Consider the following 21,791-nt stretch of genomic DNA (forward strand, 5'->3'; position numbering starts at 1 on the left):
TTTATTTGATTACAAATAAGTTGGTTCTCAACTCCCAAGTAGGAGAGAGATTTTTGCTATCAGTGTGTTCCTGTGGCATATTTTAGAGAAAACAGGAATTTGAAAATGAGCTTTAAATCCCAAGAGAATTTCCCTTAAATTTAGAAGGCATGTCTGTTTACAGGTCACTTCAGAGAAAATGGTTATTCTACTTTCTTTTGTTCTGACTAAAAAAAAAAAGTCCATAGGTCTCTGTAATCGGCAGTGTACTGAATAGACAGATGAAAAGAGATATGATTGAATTAGTAAATGAGAGTGAGCCTTCTATAGGAGCAGATCCTTCTATGCAGGATCTTCAGTTAATCTATTCTTTCTTCATTTCCTCAAGGTCAAGGCAGCCTTTTCCTATAAAGGACAGCAATGATATGATAATACCTCATATCTGTATAGCAGCTTTTATTTTTTCAAAGGACTTTTTTTCTGTTCTCACAGTATCATTGTTAGGAAAATACAACAGGTAGGTTATTTTTATATCCTTCAGAGAACTGTGCATGCATGCACAGAACAAAACTTATAAAAAAAGGGAAAAAATGAGGAGAAAGTAATGAGTATGAGAATTCAGCGAGTATTTAGAATAGATTATTTTTGCTATAGTTAAAAATTCATTGTTATTTTAATATTTTATTATTGCCACTAAAGTATATCCAAATCCGTAAAATTTTAAATTTATTATTCACTTGCAAGCACTATAAGAAGAGAGAAATAAATTATTAATCCAATGTGGAGGTAGTGTCATGAAGATTTTTCAGTCTTTCTTTTAAATCTCCTATAAATCAGTATTCTTTCCTTAAATTTGCAAATGTAAAGTACATGTTATAACTGCTTACTTAGTGTTTTCTGAACATCATATAGGTATTTTTTCTACATAAGAAACTCAAAATATATGTGATAATTTACCATATTTTGAAATTAGTATATATGATGATATTCTCTGAATTCATAAAATAAGTCAAGGTAAAGTCCTGAGCTACGGAATTTGATATATTTTTACATTAATTTTTTTAAAATTAATTAATTTGTTTATTTTTGGCTGTGTTGGGTCTTCGTTTCTGTGCAAGGGCTTTCTCTAGTTGCGGCGAGCGGGGGCCACTCTTCATCGTGGTGCGCGGGCCTCTCACTATCGCGGCCTCTCTTGTTGCGGAACACAGGCTCCAGACGCGCAGGCTCAGTAGTTATGGCTCACAGACCCAGTTGCTCCGCGGCATGTGGGATCTTCCCAGACCCGGGCTCAAACCCGTGTCCCCCGCATTGGCAGGCGGATTCTCAACCACTGCACCACCAGGGAAGCCCTTTTTACATTAATTTTTATTGGAGTATAGTTGCTTTACAATGCTGTGTTAGTTTCTACTGTACAGCAAAGTGAATCAGCTATATGTATACATATATCCCCTCTTTTTTGGATTTCCTTCCCATTTAGGTCACCACAGAGCATTGAGTAGAGTTCCTTGTGCTATACAGTAGGTTCTCATTAGTTATCTATTTTACACATAGTATCAATATTGTATATATGTCAATTCCAATCTCTCCAGAATTTGATATTTTGAAAAACCAAATTAATAAAAATTTCATGGGCTGATTTATTAAAATATCCAATAATTCTGTTACATATAATCAATGACTTGAATAAACCTGAGACTTAATGAATATAATTCAAAACTTTTTTGTTTTTTGGACTAGAAGAATATAACATGATTATTTTGAGAATTAACTGGTTTCTTCTGGACAAATTAAAATCTAAAGATCACTTTTCTGCGTATATTCTATTCTTGATGTGTCTGAAGAAGGAAACGGTTAATGAGAATTGCAAAACCTGGAAAAAAAGGAAACAATAAGAGATCAAAATGTAATCAATAAGAATAATTTGTAAAGCTAATACTATATAATCACCAAAATGTATTCTGTAAATGGAAAAGGGATCAAGGAGAATAAGAGAATTTCAGAGTAAAGTACATATGGTTGTGAATAAGAAGTCTGCAGAATGTGTCTTGTAGGGTAACCTAGCTGTCACCAAGTTCATTTATAGAGGGGGCTAAGGAATAGACTGCTCAGTTTTAATTACATGGGCTATCATTGGGCTAGACGCCTTGATGAACTGCTGATGTTTTGTGTTCATCATCTTTCTAACTTTGTCATCACTCCTACAAAACTCCGTCTTTTTGTTACAGGATCATGAAAGGTGGTCTGCAAAGGGTAGATGATAAAATGGAGCACAGATAATATCCCCCATTCAGTCTTGCCTTAAATACCTCAGCATGAATAGAGAATAAACATTTAAAAAGAATGATATCGGTGCTTATAAAAATGTCTTGTTTACCACTATCCTGAGACTAACACTGTTACCAGCTGAAGAGAATTTACGGAACTTTACGTCAGTGCCTTTGTGGATCACCATAAAATTAAATTTGGTATCCTATTTTGGCCAAACCATGCATTACATATTTATTCCAACATTTTAGTCTACACAGTAATAATCTATCCACTCTCACAGTTTCTTTGAATCCATAGCCTTCACTAGCTTTCATCAGCCTTCACTGAAACTGGAGAATGAAGTACTATTTCTGAACTTTGATTCTGCAGTTGGCACCCTGGAGGTCAAGGAATATGTAGATTTTGCTTCCCATTGTATCTCTAACGTCTAGTACAGTATCTGACACACAGTAGATGTTCTCCCCCCCTCCAAATTTATTGAATGAATGAATGAGGCAATGAACGAATGAGTATTTGAGTGAATAGATTTACTAATGTCAAACATCAGCCTAGATTTAAGAAATTTGCCAGCTTGCAGACTGCCAAACATGGTCCTCTCACTGCCGAGATATGAAGTATTGATATTTCTAAAAAAATCACAAAGCAATGAAATCACCACCTCCCAGGATGAGAACTTATTAACAGGCTGCACCCAGGCTGACTTAGGGATATCACCTCCAGTTGGGACCTACTCCTCTCCTGGGTGTGAACAGTCTCAGTGTCCTGGCTCCTATTGGATTAATTTGTCTGATTAGGTCTCCATCTGGTTGTTCTACAGTTTATCCTATATAGTTTACACTTAATTTTTTCATCTTTAAACATATAAACAAAAGCTTACCTCTGAAGCCAAAAGTCCAAAGTTAATTCCAATTAATGTTAAAGCATTAGTATGATACCATGTGTTGATTTTATCTTCACAGCCCTAAGGAAAAGAACTTACTTAGGCTGACTTGGAGATGGAAATGTTTTTATACATAATTCCATTACAAAGAAGAAGAGACACAGAGATTAGTAATTTACCAAAGTCTAAAAAGCAAGTCAATGTCTAACTGGAGACTGGACTTACTAGCCCAGAAAGCTTCATATAATTGCAGGACACCTCGGTTGCTACTTTTAAAGTTGCTATGATGTTGTCATGTAGTTGAAATCAGAAATTTAGTTTTGAGAGGGATTTGATTTTCTACACACTACTGTAATTCAGCATACTACTGCCTAAAGTGATATTTCCCAAATAGGAGAACCTTTTAAGAAACATAATGCTCCATTTACCTATGAATGAATTATGTTACTGAAAGATACATTTTAAAAATAGAATAACATCAGTATATAAACTACAAAAGTATAAGAAGTTCTTGGGATAAAAATCCCTAGTTTATCAATATTCTGTATCTGTAAATAGCAGTTGCTACAGATGAACCTCTACTCTTGCTTCTGCCACCTTTACCTAAACACCATTTTTGTCACTGCTGGGGTTTCCTCCCTCAGTTTTTGCCAAACCTCATGACTCTTTACTTCTGCTATTGCAGCTCCTTTACCAATCCTACACAACAGAGATTTGTCAAAAGTGCCTCTTTCATCAAAGGATGGTGGAGGAGAAAGTTGATGGTATCCCAAGTTATAGGAGAACTTATATCACATACCCCAGCAAGTTTAATTAATTTGTTATATAACAAATAATACAATTCACCTCACTATGGTTTCATTTTAGTGAAGTTGCTTAAGAACCTAATAACCATGAATGACATTGTTTTTAATATAAAAAATTGCTCAGAATTCTAAAATGACTTGCAAAAAAAAAGGTACCGTAAACACTTGGAGAAGCCTTAACTTACATTTACCTCTAGGTAAGTTGCATTCAGTGGCTTATCACAAAACCACTTTCTTAATGTAGAATTTGTGCAAGAACATGGCACCTGTTCTGAATTTTCTTTATTCTTATTCTTCATCCAATCTGTGTAATTTTTTTGGCCACAACACTGTAACTAGAAAAAAGATTCTATAAATTTTACTATAAAATATTGAAAATGCAGTTAATTATATGACTCCTATGCATATTAAAGTGGTTTTGTGATAAATTTATTAATTTATTCTCCATTGAAATATAGTGAATTAAAACAATAAGTGTATTTTTGTTTGTTTAATCCATTACCTTGTTGCTGCTATGGTTGATGTTAACCAGAGCTAAAGATCTCTACTCATATAAGTGGGCTATGTTTGAATGAAATTGTTATATCTGAATTTACCTTATAGAAGCTCAGGATGAAAGATATACTTGATTTACTAAACCATGTTTAGACCCAGAACAGAAGAATCACCTTAGCCATACCTTCTCTTAACTATAACAGTTTTCTTTATAATTTATCCAACATGTGCTGCCATATGTGTTTAATATACATAGAGACTCAAGGTTATTACTACTTTCTTAGGGTTAATGTGAGATGTTAACTTTATATTTTGTATTGCATGAAAATTTGCCACAAAAAACCCAAAAAGTTAATAAGGAAAATAGTCATAGAAATGATCAAATATCTATTAAATGTCTTATTTCCAATCCTGTCAAGTTGAATTGGGAGGATGTGAAAGAATCAGCTTATATATTTGTCACCTAGAAAATAAGAGAAAGTTGTAGTTCATTATTTTCTAAATTTGTTATTGAAAGTTATAACAACAGTACTCCCTATGTCCCAATATGTACCAACAATCTTGTCAGTCTTGGAAATGTCGAATGACTAAAATAGTGCTTTAGAGTTTGGATATTGTAAGTTAGTTTCAACATTCCGACATATACTATCTCAATGATATTCATGGCTAGAAACTGTAAGCTGGATTCTTATTAATAATAGACGTGGATGGACCTAGAGTCTGTCATACAGAGTGTCATACAGAGTGAAGTAAGCCAGAAAGAAAAAAACAAATATTGTATATTAACCCACATATTTGGAATCTAGAAAAATGGTACAGATGAACCTATTTGTAGGGCAGGAATGGAGACGTAGACATAGAGAATGGACATGTGAACACTGGGGGAGGGGAGGGGAGGGTGGGACAAATTGGGAGATTAGGTTTGACATATATACACTACCATGTGTAAAATAGATAGCTAGTGGGAACCTGCTGTATAGCACAGGGAGCTCAGCTCGGTGCTCTGTGACAGTCTAGATGGGTGGGATGGTGGGGGAAGGCGGGGAGGGAGGGCCAAGAGGAAGGGGATATAGATATACATATTGCTGATTCACTTCATTGTACAGCAGAAACTAACACAACATCGTAAAGCAATTATACTCCAATAAAAAAAAAAACTTAAAAAAAAATACAATGAAATAATAGCTAAAAAAAAATAGTGATGTCATACATATAGAACTGTTTTCCTAATTATCAGTTTATGACCTTAGGAAGGTTTGATACCCTGCTATCAGTCATAATGCAATCTGAAAATGCAATACATGTTCAGATCACATACATCAGCAAAAAAAATAAGATGAATAAAATCATTTATAATACATTTAAATTCTCCTAAAAAGCATTTCTGTTATTAAATATACTAAAAATAATAACTATGCTTATGTGAGGCTCTGGTGTAGTAGCTGAGTACAAAATCTAGTGCTAGATTGTCTGGGTTTGAATCTTGGCTCTGCCACTCATTAGCCAAGTGAAACTGGCTAAGTTACTGAATTTCTCTGACCTTCATCTATAAAATGAAGATAACAGTTCTTACCTCATTGGGTTGGGAGGACTAAATGAGTTAATATATGAAAAGCACCTATAAGAGGGCCTAGTGCTGTTAAATGTTTGCTATTTTTTTTTTTTTTTTTTTTGGTATAAAGCACTTACTATATTCCCATGCTGATCTATTCTTGTAAACAATTTGGCTGACTACATACACTCCCTTACCTTGCCGAGAAAAATCTGAACTGTGAAAATAATAATGCTAACAACATTAGCTAACAAGTATTAGTTGCTTACTATGTCCCAGATCCAAGGCTTTCTCTATATTCCCTACATTACTTCCTTTATTCTTAACAACCAGAGGTAGGGGTTATTCTGCCTATTTTGTTAATATGGTACGTGAAGTTAAGAAGGTTTCTTATCCGGTATCACAAAGTTACTGCATGGCAAACCTGATGTTCAGGCTCAAATGATAACCACCAGGATACTATGCTGCCAGCAGGGGCTGTGCTTAGACCCTATCTCCCCGTGGGGGCGACAGGGTAGATTATTCCACTTGGCAGTAGACTCCCAATACTTTTACACATGAATTCAGGTTAAAATGCATGTCAATTAACCTAGAAAAGGAGATACACATTACAAAAGAAAGATAAAACTCAAGATCTGTAAGTTGAGACGATCCTATCCCACCCTGTTGGTTTAGATGAAATACAAGAGCCTCTAATTCCTGTGCCCCATCCCCTGTCCTTCCTTGTCTCCCCATTTCTCAGCAGCGGTCACCTTTGGCATCTAATTTTTAGTTTTATGCTAATTTCATCTTACTCTTTTCTGCAAGGCATTCAGAATCGTCCACTTGGGTATGTCTTCAGGCAAGTCCTTAGATCCATACTCAGAAATGACTGAATCAATTTTATCATGCCATATTTGGTGAACCTGTTGAAAATTTTATTAAAAGTGAAAATTTGATAGAAACTTTCCTTATGGTTCCTCATAAAAAGTATTCAAAGTCAGTTTGTTGTTTTCTAATTATTTCTAGGTGTTTTTTTCTTCCTTATAACTATTTTTAGCAATCAGTGAGTGTGGAGGCCTTTGGTCTTTCACATTGTGATCTATAGGAAGACTACATTAGACTTATTTTCTGATTAGGGAGAAAGTTATGTGCTGTAAAGGCTTTTAAATGGACCAAAAAAAATAACTGAGGATCTTTTCAGTGAAAACTAGGCTTTCTCTAGTATACCTTCAGGGTCCTCTGATTCTATGAGTCTGTACCTTTCCTAGTTTTTAATTTATTTTACAACTTTGTAAGTTGTAGGAAACTGTAGTTAGGCAAATGATTCTTTGTCAGAGAAATGCAGATGAATTTTTCCTGGTGGGGATGGAATTGATCTGTCCCCTTTCCAAGCCTGTTTTGTGTCGGTTTTGTAGTGTCTTCTCTTTGGACTCTCCTTTGAATTAGTTTTTATATCTTAACTGGTTCCTGCATTAAACAAGATGTTAAATAAAATTATTGACCTGTGTCTATTGTATATTTTTACAAGAATTATGATTTTTAATTAAAAAAATTATCTTTTCACAATGCTAAAACAAAAACAATCACGTGAAAATTTGGGGGAAAACTGCTATTTTGAAATCTAGATTTTGCAGAGGTAGTTTTTAGTAGGAACTTTTTTAAGCATTTAGAACTTTATATGACTTTCATAACTAATTCTTAACTTGGTCCTGTAAAATAGCAAAAGGTAGAAAGGCCAGGGACTTCCCTGGCTGTCCAGTGGTTAGGACTCTGCACTTCCACTGCAGGGGCAAGGGTTTGCTCCCTGGTCAGGGAACTAGGATCCCGCATGCTGCATGGTGCGGCCCCCCCCCCAGAAAAGGTAGAAAGGCCAGATATTATTTGTATTTTCTGAACATGGATATAGATACTCAGAGAATATGATTATTTGCTTTGTTTACATGAATAAAGAAGAGGAGCTGCGACTTCTAAATATAATTCATTTGGATTCTAGTCTAATAATTTCTCATTGTAATATGCTGTTCTTTAATAATGAAAACTAAATAACTGGTGGGAATACTACAATAATTAAGACATCTGTACAAGTTAAACTTTTACCCACTTACATATCTATGCTTTAATACATTTAAGAAGATTGGAATAAAATAACATGTTATTTAGATCTATAAGTAATCAATTTAACATATTCCCTAAGTTAATTTTTATTTAGAATAGAAAATGATGTTTTTCCATTTTATATTGTTGTGGAGAGGGGGCAGACTTATGTCCTTACTTACCTTCTAAAGCATTACTTGGGAGATTCAGAGTGCATATGAATCACACCTTAGTACATAAGAGTAAAAATGATTTTCATATATAATCTAGGTGACTACTATATAAATAAAATTCCCTCACACATATTCAATTTGACAAACATCCCATGAAGACCTAGTGCGTCTCCAACACTGAGTTAGGCACTGTAAATGACATAAAATATTTAGAGGCTCATGAGAGCTCAGTCCAGTTTGAAAGTAGAAAGCAAGTGATGTAAACAAAGCTGTCATTTCTGGGATCAGTTAATGAGTATTAGAGTGCAGACTCCTTCATTTGGCTATGATATATTTTAGCATGTATTTTCTCCTTTCAAAGCCTCAGTTTCCTGTCTGAGAAAGAAGGATTTACAATGCAGCTCTAGGAGTTGTTGTGAGGATCAATAATATAGTGCCAATAAAGTGCTTATCACAGTCTCTGGCACATGGTAGTTATTATTAAATGATAGCTCTTATTATTCTTAAAATAGGTAGAGAGGAGTATGTGAATAATACTTAAATAAATAAATATGGGTGACACTGATTAACTATATTCATGTGTTAAGGTTCCTTAAGTGTGATATTCAGGTTCCATCACCAGGTCCAAAAGTTAGAGGCTGATGGATTGGGATCTGGTGCTTTGCCACCAAAACAGCTTTATAGGACTCACTTGAGTGTGTGCATACACACACACACACACACACACACACACACACACACACATACACACACACACATTTTGGATATGGAAAGAAGAAATTTTAGCTCCAAATGCCAAACCATTAACAACAGGCCCTAGAAAATTAGATAGCCAGGATAGATGCCAAGCACAAGAGAGCAAATGAAGTTGGAGGGCAATGGTGTTGTATAGGAAAGATTTTGTCGAGGTTTGGCCATTAATTAGGAGTTGGTATATAGAAAGAATCTGAAGGCTAGGAAGCCTAGAAATTAATCAGGTTCTCCTTCAAAATCAATTAAGGGAAGGTAGAGAGCTCTCAAATAGCTACTCTATAACAGGAACTTTATAATTGTCAGTTAATGATAACTCTATAAGGTAGGTAGATGAAGACATAGGTTTAGGGCTGTTAAATGGCTTGTTGTTATCTAGTCACATGCCAATCTGTATGACTTCAAGTCCATGCTCTTATTGCTACAGGAGAGCCGCCCACGAGACAAAGTCAGACCTTCACTGCACTGAAACACTGAAATTTCTTAAAGAATTAAAAGTCTGTAGGCTGTAATAGGTAAGTTTTGCTACCAAAAAGTTTTTTCAGGCAAGTTATTATGTGTTTTTTTGAACTTGACTTGAAAAATATAAATCTTGTTCTAGTTAACTTAATTGTATCACTCATGACCATACCTGTACAAAATATACGAATTGTTCAATAATCTTATTTAAATGAAATTGCTAAATTTAAAATTAGTACAAGTCTAAAGATATTTCTTTACAAAAATAGAATATAGTACAGTGATGGAGTCAGTAGTGGCAGCCAGGGTTGGCTGGGGGCCCAATTTTGCATATCCCACAATAAGCATCATCTCCTCTTCCCCCACATTCTTTGTTATTTACAACATTCTCAATCTTCTGCAGACAGAGTCAAAGACAAGTTCTCCTAGCCCACCATTCCAATCTGACCCCTGTCCCCTTCCTATGTGGAATTCTAGTACTTCCATTGAATCCTTTTTTTCCCCCCAAGACATTTACTTTTAGCTTTTAATATAGGTTTAGGTCTCAATAATCTAAAGTATCTGCTTTTCTTTATTTTTCAAATAAAAGGATGATGTTTCCATACCTCCTCTTTCTTTGTGAAGATGAGTGCTGAAAGTACAACTTGAACACCAAAAGCCCACATTAGCAGTACTGCATACTAAAACAAAAGACACATAGAAATGAGAACTATGCTCCTAATATATTTTTAGATGCTACAGTGATGGGAAAATGCACATCACATGAAATGTACAGTCTTAAAATATACATAGGTATTGCTGAAGTTTCCTGTTCTCATACATGAGTGAAATTATTGAAACAAAAGGCAAAGAAAAAAAATCAATGAACATTTGGATAAGAGTAAGATAGAAAGAAGTGATAGTGCTTCATGAGAACCTAACAGACAACTTGGTCTAATGGAGTTGATGATGATACCTTCTTCATTCGGATCTAAAACTGTCATAGAGGGGAACTTAAATATCTAGACCTCCACTTACACCATTCTGCTACCAGTGGAGAACTCACTAAATTGTGACCTACCATGTAAACTATTCCATCATGCACAAAGTAACAACAGCAACAATAATAAAAATAATGAGAAAGTAACAAAAGCAACGGCAATAGTAAAGTTAATCTGTATGCACATTTGGACTATTTCTTTGAAAACTGAAAATACTTCTATCCAAAGCCAAACAAAATGATTTTCACATTATTTGACTATTTTCTTTTTTTTAAACTTATGGCCACTGCAATCTTCTTCATCATAGCAGTTCATAGTGATACATATTATCTAGAATTCAAAATAATTTTAAAAGTTAGCAGTCTGAATATTTTACTAACTAAAATGTCAGTATAAGCAAGGATGATTTACTGTTAGTATTCTTAGTTTCACCTATTTTAAACATTTAATACTTTAGAATACTCCATTAAAATTGCTTACTTGACAAATATATTTCCTATTTTCAGAGACAAAAATATGGTCTTTAGATCCGTTTAGAAGTTTAGATTTTTAATACTTCTACACACAACACCTTACTTAATCTTCACTGCCAAGGGATAGTAGTGAAGACAGGTAGAGAAAGGGAAAACTGTGCAAAACAATTGTTTCCAAAAAGTCACTGGGTTTCTTTTCAATGGCAAGCTGGTTATTGTCTGTGGACCCTCCCAGGTTTCTGATTCAATGGGAGTATGAAATGTTACCTTTGACTAAACTATTATTCAACTCTGTAAAGAGTTAACTTACACAACTCTGATAGTAATACAAAAGTTTCCATAGCAATGCAAATGATTACTATTCATGAATATGCAAATGAATAGTCTATAGAGAATATAAATCTCCACAAGCTTAATTCTTATTTAAACTGGTTGTTACTTCTTACTGGTTCCCCTATTAATTAATTATATAAATAAAGTCTCTGATACATGCTCATTTTCATATAGGTGATTCATGATTTTACCTTTGAAAATTATTTTTTAACAGCAGTTAGATATCTACAGAAGAAACATTCAGTGTATTTACATGTTATTAGCACTTAGAGAGCACAGTGAGAGACTGCTGCAGAACTTTTAACAGGGAAGTGAAATTGTCCCAAGGAGTTAAAATGCAAAAGTAGTATCTATTTGATTAGAGTAGGAGCATGCAAAATCACCTTTAAGCCAGAGAATAGTGTTTAGGCCTATATAAGATTTGCCCATAGCTTGACTATGTGAATTAACATGGTTAAAGAGAAAGTGTGTCCATCAAAAAAGTATTGGTAAATTCAGAGGAGAATAGCAAAAGTGTCGTGATTACAAAATGTTGCAATACCCTTCCATGGACCGTCGGGAAGGGAGAATGGTATCTTGGCTTCAGGATCTAAGCTATCAGGTCCTAGTAGCATGTATATTCCTTATGATGGGGTCTGTCGGGCTTTCTCAGTCACGGTCCATTAATACTTGAATTACATGAGGCAGAAACTTATAAGATGTTTATGTTTTTCTCCCTCTAGTTGCCCCCTTCCTTTCCCATCCTCAAACCACAACATTATGTTAATAGCAGGCTCTGTGTCTCCTTTACCTAAATGGGAATTTATGGCAATGAGAAAATTAAAATTTTCCTGAAAATCATTTCTGTCCTGGTTTCCATATCCAAAATCAGAAGCCCCATGAGAAAATTATGTTATAGGTCCTGGGAGAAGAGAAAGATAAAATTTGAGAATAGAGGGTGTGCCTTTGAGGAGAGTAAGAAGAGAGAATGAGGTCTTTTTTAGACTAAAAAGATTGTGAGACTGATCCTAGAGTCTGCAGATTCTCAAAGCAATGGGCACTAGCGCTTGGCTTCCTGGCATTGCCATGGTAAGGAGGCAAGACCCAGAGGGAAATGAAGGTGTGGTTTCCAGTGTTGCCTAAAATGCCTCTGCCATGGGTAATATTCAAATAATAACAGGCAGCAATTATTAACAATAGGCAGTAACTAATTCCTCTGTCAGGCATGACTCCTTTAATTGCTGTGTCCTTGGCAGGGTTGAATGTCTCAGGCCTCGGGGAAGGGGAACTGCAGGAAAGAAACTGAGGTAATGGTTACTTACCAATCCTTCACAAAAGAATTTCACCGATATGCCTGTACTGGTATATACTGGATGAAGAACAGCACTGTCTTTGCTGTCCTAGGCCATTCAAACAGCAGAATATGTAGTCCTGAAGGGACCACATCAGCTGGGAAAGTGAGTGCTTTCATGGTAACTGGTATAGACTGATAAACAGAATCCAAAGTGACCACCCAGACTTTCAGCACTGCATAAAAGCTAAGTATCTCTGCATTCTTCCTGGCAAGAGGGGCACAGTTGGCTACATTTGAATTTCCTATCTGCTTCGCAGGAAAGTGCCTGTGAATTAAAACTAATTTGATTTAAAGAAAATGTTAAAAGCTATATTTTACCTGAATCCACTGATTGTGATCCACACCTATTCCACGTATGGTAAATGGCTCATGTTCATTATAATTTACCTTTTCACGTTATATGCCTGGGGAGAGATAGTGTGCTAGCCAGATGCCAGAGTCCGGCCCTCTCAGCAGTTGTATTTCTTTTTGTTAAATTATAAATTGTGATCTCAGTTACAAGTTAGCTTCCCACATGGCACACCCACAGGGAGAAAATGTGCCGACTACAGGCCATGTTTCCTTTTCCCTGCTAAACTTCATTGTTCGTTGCCTTTAACATACTGTATTCTGATTTTAGTCTTCAGATTTAAGTTTGGTTAATTGTAGTTCACCCTAGGAGATGGATTCCTACTGACGCTGTGTTGAAAATTAATATCTAAGTGTGTAAGTGTTGAGGTCCAGATTTAGTCCATGGGAAACTCACCAAGAAAATTCTACCTAGAAAAAATTATTGGGAGGGGGCACTTCATGGCCTTACTCCCAAGAGCACATTGTACTGCAGTGTTACAGTGACATAAATCATTCTTGCTCACGTGTGTGACTCAAACACTGAAAATCAAAGATACAAATTCAGGCTATTGAAATGAAATACGTACCAGAATTAGAAGCCATCTGATTTCATTGTGAATTCCCAAATAACCCAAGAGACAAAGAAGAACAGAAGCAGAACCAGTTCCAATCAAAATTCGAAAAATATATGCTATCAAGTGATTATTTTCATCTGTGGAAACCACAAAATAGCTATTATTAAGTGATATTTATTTTCTATTTAATAATAAATGCAGCATCCCAAGGTTTCCTAGGCAGCTGCTAACAAACCACTAGGATTCTCTTTCTCTCTTTTTTAACCTCATTCTAGCACCTCTTACTTGCTCTTAACAACTTTTCTTCCTTTAATGACATGATAGAGAATTTCTTCAATCTCAGAAGATCCCTTTAACTTTACCTTACCTTTATTGTCTTCTATGAAAGAAGATGACTTTTTCTAGGGTGAATTCTTCTATGTCTAATGTACCTCCAAACATTTTTATATTCATTCATTCATTCATCAAAAATTTTCTGAGTACTTAACACATGTGGGTTAAGTTTCCCGTGTATGAAACCCTGAGTTTATTGCTAATATGGCCCCATTAAAACTGTATTTTATTCTCTCCCCATCTAGACTGAGCTGTCTGTGCTAGAGACTATATATATTTATATAGTCAACAGGCTAACTGTTAAATTCTTAGTGCTATGGCACAAATGTAGTGCTTAGCAATTTGTTTTTAAAGAGAGATAAATAAATTAAATATGCCCTAGGTTTTATGGGAGAAGAGTAGAGGCAATGGGCAGTGGTGTGCTGGAAACAGATTGTTCTGGCACATAAAAGCCAACTGTTAAATTTTCACAAAATCTGTAAACCAACTCAGTCCACACTGGCACCTTGAAATTGGCCATCATGGGATTATATAAACCACAGAAATCAGCAAATACCATAAACTGAGACTCCATCCCAGGACATTTACCAGCACACCACTGGGTATAAGAGCACCTAATCTAGTAGGGGGAGAAGGTGAAGATATGCAAGATTACTGGAGAAGGTAACACCTGGGCTTAGGCTTTAAATTATAATTGGAAGTCTCTAGGTTGGAATGGTGGAAGCATTCTGAGACACAGAATGGTGCAGTGTGTGTAGGAAACTCAGCCTTGCTGGCATTTACAGCTTCAGGCAGGTGAGACTGGGAAGGTTTGCAGGGGTCAAATTGTGAACATTCTATGTGCTGTTTTCTAGTCTTCCTCACTGGAATTACGCTCCATGAGCACAGGCCCTTTATCTTTCTTGTACACTTCTGTATCCTCAGCTCATGGGATAGTGCCTAACGATATGATATCTATATATATAGATAGATAGATAGATAGATTTATATGTCTATATATCTGTATATAGATATATATAAAATCTCTTTATCCATTCATCCACTGATGTACATTTAAGTTGTTTCCATAGGGAATATTTTATTTTATTTCTAATCTTGTGATGGTGACAGGATATGGTAACTGAGTTTTAAAAGAGATTATTTAACTTGGGCAGTGAAGCTATGTTGATCTCCATTATCCTTTCAAGTCTATAGATCTGTCAAAGTCCAGAGTCAGCAGAACAACCACAATCTTCCATTTCTCTCATCTCTCTTGCCCAAAGTTCCTAGATCTCTCTCTCAAAATTCCCTCTCCTTTATGGTCTTGAATTTAAGTCTTATTATTTAATAAGGTGTTTTTAGAACAATTGGCAAAGACTTTCTGAGGAAAAATTGGACAGTACTTAATGAATTTTAGAGAAATACTGCCACCTGCTGAATAAATCATGTATGCAGTTGTTTAACACTGAATGCCTTGTTTGATTTAGAGAAAGGAAAATAGATACATACCCAAAGCTGTGAAAAAATTATTTCTATCTAATAAAAGCCATGCACCAAATCCCATGAGTAAAAGTCCAAGAACCTACAAAAAAAGGTAGCCAATACTTACTTTTGAACTAACTGCCAATATAAATGCACATTTTCTTTACTAAATAATTATGAAGATACTTACCAAGAAAGCTCCATTAATGAGATTAAGAAAGTATTTAAAAATTAATGTTTTGTTTTTCCTTAACATTCTTTTTCTCCCCATATACTGATGATTCTGAAAAGATAAACACAACTTTTACAATAAACACTCACCACAGTAATAACTTTAAATAATTCTGCCTATTCACGTCCTTTATTTGCATATTTTTCTTCTCATACCAGCGGTCAGTATAACATTCCCCTTTGCTCTCCTGAATATAAGGAAATATTGAAGATGTCTTGAAACTGTATCTGTCTTTCTTTATCTGCATTTTTTGGCCAGGCAGTCGAGACCAACAGGGCATTTGTAGAACATGTCAATAGCTGCCTTACTGAACTCCTTGCAGTTTTCAGAAAATGAAATATTTTATTTTGTTTCCAGTCATAACACACCTTGTTCTCCTTGCTAGAAACCTTTCCTTTACATCTGACTGTCCTACTCTTTCCCAGAATAATGTTAACTCCTCACTGAGGTCTAGCCTTGGAAGCTTTTCCCTGATCTCTATTTGTTGCCTCTTTTCATCTTTACTTGTCTTCCTTCCCATGTAGACTCTGAGGTCTTTAAGTGGAGAGAGTAGATCTTGTATACCATTACGACCCCGAGTCTAACACATAGTGGGTAAAATAGCAATAGATATTTATTGAATGAATGAATCAATGAATAGGTGAATTAAATTATTTAATGAGCTTACAATTTACTTTGGTATACAGTGTAAGGAAGGGAACTAATTTAAGGTGGTTTTAAATAAAAATTATTTTCCAGATAGCCAATTTTCCTAAAACATTTATGTAAAAATCAATACTTATTGGTTTTGGTGCTTGGTTTATTCGATATGGAGGTTTTACATTTTCTTGGGTATGTTTCTGGGTTTTCTTTTTTCATTGGTTGTTTCAATTCTAGCTGGCTCAGTATTTTAAAAAGTATTGTACTTTACAATGTTTCAATACATGCAGTACATAATTGACCTGGTGAAAGTGAAACAGTATACAAGCCCCTGTGTCCCTGTCCTTTGAAGTAAAAGGTTTTTGCTTTAGCCTCCCAGGCCTCCCTTGAGTCTCAAAAGGCTGACTCAAGAGTTAGTGATTGGGAAATGTTCCCTGAAAGATACAGATAAAGGCCTGACACACATTCATAAGTTGTTTTTATAGGAAGCAGACCCCCACCAGATGAAAACTGCTGACATAAGAACATAGACCCTAGACTGGTTGAAACCAGAAGGTTGATGATGCTTGAAACTTCACCTTGATGCCAACCGAGCAGAGAACTGTGCACGAGCTGATCACGCACCCTGCCACCGCCTCCCTCACACTACCTTTAAAACCCCTTCCCTGAAAGCCATGGGGGACTTTGGGTCTTTTGAGCAGGAGCTGCCTGTTCTCCTTGCTTGGCACCTTGAAATAAATGCCGTACTTTCCTTCAGCACAACCTGGTGTCAGTAGGTTGGCTTTACTGCGTGTGGGCGAGCAGACCCAAGTTTGGTTTGGTAACGAAAGCAGAGTTAGTAGGACTGACTTGAAGCTGTTTGTCCCTAGTTAGGAAGACACCAATCCATTTGTTGAACTGAAAGATGCCTTAGAAAGTGGATAAGTAAGAGATGTCTAGGTTAGCATCCATGCATTTCCCTCCCTACTTCAATCCAAGGCCATATTCCTCCTAAAAATTTCCAAGGTACTTCTTCCCAGCTTCAGGAGTCTCTCCAGGCTTCATCTTCCACCCTCTGCCTCAAACTCTCCCGCTATCATTTGGTTTCTTCAGTTTCTGTCCTCTAGTCTTATCCCTGGATTCCTCCAGTTCCTGGATTATTTGGATGGGACACTCAGTTGGAAAGACTGCCTGATTTTTATTTCAGTTTCTTTCCAAGATGTTGTAGATCTACATTTTGGCTTCAATTCTATTTACTGCAGCATATGAGATAGCTGTGATCCTCTCCTACCGTCTGAATGAGAACTTAAGCCCAAAGACCTAGCCTCTGTTTCTCTACGAATGAGAAAGAGAAAGAAGACTAATGAATGAGATCTCTGCAGTGATTCTGGTGTGAAATGTTGAACGCAGAGGCTTGACTGTTGATTTGATAATAATTAGCAGGGTAGAGTCAAGGCTAAAATGTTTTATCAAAGGACCCAAATACGAAACTAAACTGAAGTTTATTCTCTCTCAGTCCAAGATGGGTAATGGGTTCTCTACTGGGAAATCATCTTAGGAACGTGGGACTTGCTCCAGCCTGTTCAGTATATGGCTCCCAAATTTGCTCAAGGTGTAATCCTTTGCAGTCAGCAGAAAGGAAGAGGATGAGTAAACTCAGGCGAGCATCTTTTAAGCAAGTGAGGTGGAAGTTGCATACTTCTCTTCTGCTCATATTCCATTGGCACATAGCGATTAATCACATGGCAATTCTCAGTTGGAGGCAGAGGTAACTATGTGCCCAAGATGAGGGAATGAAGTGAGTTAGGGTGGGAAAAGCCAAACAAAATGACCGATAGATAGGAAAGGGCAGTAAAAAGATAATTAGAGGGAGAAAGAGAGGGTTTTGATACATTTCAATATGCTTTACTACAAGCAAGAAAGAATCCAAGATGATCAGAAAGATTTTTTACGATGGGAAAATAAAAGAATAATGAGAATCACTGGAATTTTTTGAAAATTTTTCATAAATTCCATAAATTTAATATTTAATAATTGGGTTTGAATTGGTAAAAGATACCCTTGTGGTTAAGCACTGGAAATGGAGTGCAGGTAAGTGGAGAGCATAAGCTATGCAGAACTGGGAGTCATCCATAGAGAGCTGATATCTTGGGAATAAGTGAAAGAGATGAGGGATTAACTATAGATAAAAATGAGCAGAGGTTTGATTGTAGGGAATGATATAATTAGGAATTTGGATTTTTTTTTTTTTTTAAAGCAGACTTTAAGAAGCGAGAACATAAGCAAAGCATGATCTCACGGAAACCAGTCGAGGAAGAAATTTCTAAAATAATGTTACATGAGACAGATGTCAAAAAGGGAGAGAATTCTGTACTCTCAAAGTCAGCTGACTTGGTTAAGGAGGATGTTGATGGTAACTTCAGAACAGTTTTAGTCCATTTGGGCTGCTATAACAAAATACCACAGATTAGGTAGTCTATAAACAACAGAAATTTATTTCTCACAGTTCTGGAAGCTGGAAGTCTGAGATAAAGATGCAAAGTTTCAGACTTATTTTATTCTCACATGGCAAAAGGGAGCTCTGTGGGATCTCTTCCTAAGAGCACTAATCCCATTCATGAGCTATACACCCTCATAAACTAATCACCTCCTTTTAAAGGTACCATCTTCTAACACCATCATATTGGGTGTAAGGACTTCAACATGTGAATTTTGAGGGGATACAAACATTCAGACCATAGCAAACAGTTCAAGTTAAAGAGTTAGAACACAACAAACAAGGTGTCTCAGCAACGAGCCAAGGAAGCCCATAGCCACGTTTGCATAGAATGGTAAGAGATGGTCACGTGTGATCTTTTCAGCCACAAGCCCCGCATACTAAAAACAACATCAATGAAAACGAAGATTTGCTTACACAAAGATATGCAAGTTCGTGCAGTTCCTAAGTAAATATTTGTAGTGTGGTAGACTTGTATTTTATTTTGCTATAGACAAAGAATTTTTTTAACTAACTCAAATAAGGTCCTGGTATGGTATTTCTTTGGTTCATTTCCTGATTAGTTAATAAATGGTCCAACAGCTGAGATTGTTTTAATAGTATAAATGCTATAGGGAAGGACAATTTACAATAATTCACCTATTCATAGGTGTCATTTTTCACTAGTTAAATAATACTCTAATTACTGTTCTTAAGTTCCTTCTCAGTGCCAGGAGATGGGAACACAAAAAATGAATAAATAAGACAAACTGTTAGGGAATCAAGTATTAAAGCCTGTGGCCAACTCTGAACTGTGTTGGGGGTGTGGGGACTGGGAATAACGGAGCTGGGAAGTTTCAGAAAGGCAATGAATTTGAGATAATCCTTGAAGGATGATTAAGAGGGTCCCAGTCAGGCAAACACAGGGTAGAGGCAGGAATTTTCAAGACAGATGGAACACTGTGTTCACAGGCTTTAGAGTGAAGTGCACCAGGGCGTGGGTAGAGTGGCAGGAGATGAAAGATAAGGCTGGAGAAGTAGACTCAGTAAAGATTGTGAGGGATCATGTGTGCTTTGCTAAGAATTTGCAAATAGTCATAGATTGTAAGTCAGTTCAACTTGAAACTATTGTTTAACTAGGCAGCGTTTAGCAAAAATCTCTTTAATTGCACTCCTCCTAGAAATTATAGCCGAAAGTGGATTATGTTACTTTGTCCATAATCCTTTAACCTGAGTAGGTTTTTTTCTTTTTAATAAGTAACTTGAAAGTATGAGTTGTAGAGACATGCACCATGGATTAATTTATCTTCAGAAGAACTTCCAATGTTTTTCTTTTTTTCTGTCAATTTGTTCGACAAGGTAAGCATTAAGAAGGAAAGCAATTCAGACAATATCTTCAAATTAGTTGTTTAAAATTATTTTTAGAAATTAATTTGTTACTAATGGATTTGATATTCTTTGGGAAAAGTACGAATAATTTCATAACTACAAACAAAATTTTAAGATTTTTTAAATGTGAATTTCAACATAATGTTAGTCTGAGCATTTTAAATGAAGAGTTTGATAGTTTATAAATCAGCAACAAAACTAAACTAAAAAAAGAAAAAATGTCACTTGAGCATGGACTTTAATAATGAAAATACCCAAAATTTAATTCTGAAACCAGAAGTAGTTTATTTTTGAAAATCATTATCTTTCTTGAATGAGGAACTAATGTGTTTTTTTAATATCAAAAGTCTACTGGTTTCTCACTCTATATTATTAATTCTTAAGTTGACACAATACATTTTACTATTCAGTTGTTACCAGGAAATATAGTCTATTTTCTTTCAAAGGCTCAATGAAATTGTTTGCTTTTAGCTTATTGTATATCAGATATCTTCTACAATTATGCTTAACTACTTCCGTTTGGAATTTAATGCTTCATTTGCAAACTTCAAAAAAATTAAAATCAGGGATATCTGTTATTAATTAAAATGAAATTTTACATTTTGTACACTATATATTTTCTTCACCAAAAAAAGAAACTTTGATGAATTTTTAAGTTAACATTAAATATTATGATATATACTTAAACTTCAAGTTTTATATTAAAACAGTGTGTGTCACCATCAATATTTTACAGCAAAACATATTACAGAAAATAATTTTTCAAATTTCTCACCCCACACATGCATTCACTTAGAAGTTTTTCATAACTGATTTTGATAATTGCGTGATAATTGATTGATTTTTTTTTTTTTAAAGAAACTGTTGTCACGGAAGGCAAACAATTTATTGGCATTTTTTCCATACTTCCAGTCCCCACAAATCACTATTCAGGGTTAAGGTTTTGTGGAATGTACAATTTATACATGGGCAACTCAACATTTACTAGATGCACATAATAAATATAGATAGGTCAGAAACAATTTAAAGGTCAGGCTACCTCTACTTGGGTAATTGTTAACAAAGTGTCATTTTTTATTAAATACTTTCCAAAATTATTTAAATATTAAAACGTACCTGAAAGAAAATTTAAATTCCTTATCCAGCTCCTGAGATGAAGCGTTCGTTCTGGTTTCGAATAGAGATAGTTTGTCCTACTGGGGCACCGGTAAGGTCCATCTTCCCTGGGATTGGCAGTTGCCGTGGTTACTCTTTGTTTGGAGGCTCCGGGCGCTGTTTTCCCACAAAGCCGAAGGTTTAGCTGCGGCTGGGTGAGCCGAGACCCCTCAAGGCCGGGGTAGGTGTAGCGGGAAGCGAGGCAGAGTTGCGGGAGCGCAGGCGGAGCCGGGCCCCTCTCCGCGGCGGCCAGGCTTTAGGGCGAAGGGGGGACCGCGCGCCCAGGGGGTGGCTGAGCGAGTCTGTGGAGCCAGAGGCTGCTTTCAGTTTTGAAGATTTTTGGTAGTTCATTCAGAACTTGAAGAACTACAGTTGAAGGGTGGAGTTCCTTAAAATTTCACATTTTTGGCAGCTTTAGCCAACTCCAAGTGATGTATCGTCAACTTGAAGTAGTTTGCTGTAGCCTGTTTGCAGTGAGATCAGTCTCGGGCTGCTCTGTCCTATCCTGTAACCACCGGCTACAGGTGGCTATTGAGGGCTTAAATGCAGCGAGTGCGAATTGAAATGTGCTGTAGGTGTAAAATGCACATCGGATTTTGAAGAATTATTTTACAAAAAAAAAATGTAAACTTTGTAATTACATTAGCCTTATAATTAATAATTTT

The 21,791-nt window shown here is 35.8% G+C and overlaps 2 protein-coding genes across 8 annotated transcripts in view; one reads left to right on the forward strand and one right to left on the reverse strand.

The window, feature by feature from the left end:
- LRRIQ1 (leucine rich repeats and IQ motif containing 1) overlaps nucleotides 1-21,791 on the forward strand; it is a 304,399-nt gene that overhangs the window by 75,050 nt on the left and 207,558 nt on the right. The window lies entirely within an intron of this gene.
- On the reverse strand, nucleotides 1,327-21,164 carry TSPAN19 (tetraspanin 19). 5 transcript variants are annotated; one of them, XM_082351853.1, is made up of 9 exons: nucleotides 21,088-21,164; nucleotides 15,447-15,539; nucleotides 15,284-15,356; nucleotides 13,475-13,599; nucleotides 10,044-10,118; nucleotides 6,775-6,885; nucleotides 4,119-4,262; nucleotides 3,125-3,208; nucleotides 1,327-1,849 (listed from the first exon to the last, which is right to left on the reverse strand). In XM_082351853.1, exons 2-9 carry the CDS (start codon nucleotides 15,525-15,527, stop codon nucleotides 1,781-1,783), a joined length of 762 nt encoding a protein of 253 aa, XP_082207979.1. In that variant the 5' UTR covers nucleotides 15,528-15,539; nucleotides 21,088-21,164; the 3' UTR covers nucleotides 1,327-1,780. The 5 variants fall into 5 exon arrangements, with proteins under 5 accessions (XP_082207979.1, XP_082207978.1, XP_082207976.1 ...); XM_082351852.1 differs by having other exon boundaries at nucleotides 4,125-4,268; XM_082351850.1 differs by having other exon boundaries at nucleotides 4,119-4,268.

This window comes from Balaenoptera borealis, assembly GCF_965194805.1.
Source record: "Balaenoptera borealis genome assembly, chromosome: 13".
In the NCBI taxonomy this organism is placed as follows: domain Eukaryota; kingdom Metazoa; phylum Chordata; class Mammalia; order Artiodactyla; family Balaenopteridae; genus Balaenoptera; species Balaenoptera borealis.

Coding starts and splice junctions, on each gene's coding strand:
- TSPAN19 (XM_082351850.1), bottom strand. CDS start 15,527: ATGGGGAGAAAAAGAATGTTAAGGAAAAACAAAACATTAATTTTTAAA. Junction 15,357..15,446: donor TCATTAATGGAGCTTTCTTG/GTAAGTATCTTC, acceptor CTTTTTTTGTAG/GTTCTTGGACTTTTACTCAT. Junction 13,600..15,283: donor TAATTTTTTCACAGCTTTGG/GTATGTATCTAT, acceptor TGGTTTCCACAG/ATGAAAATAATCACTTGATA.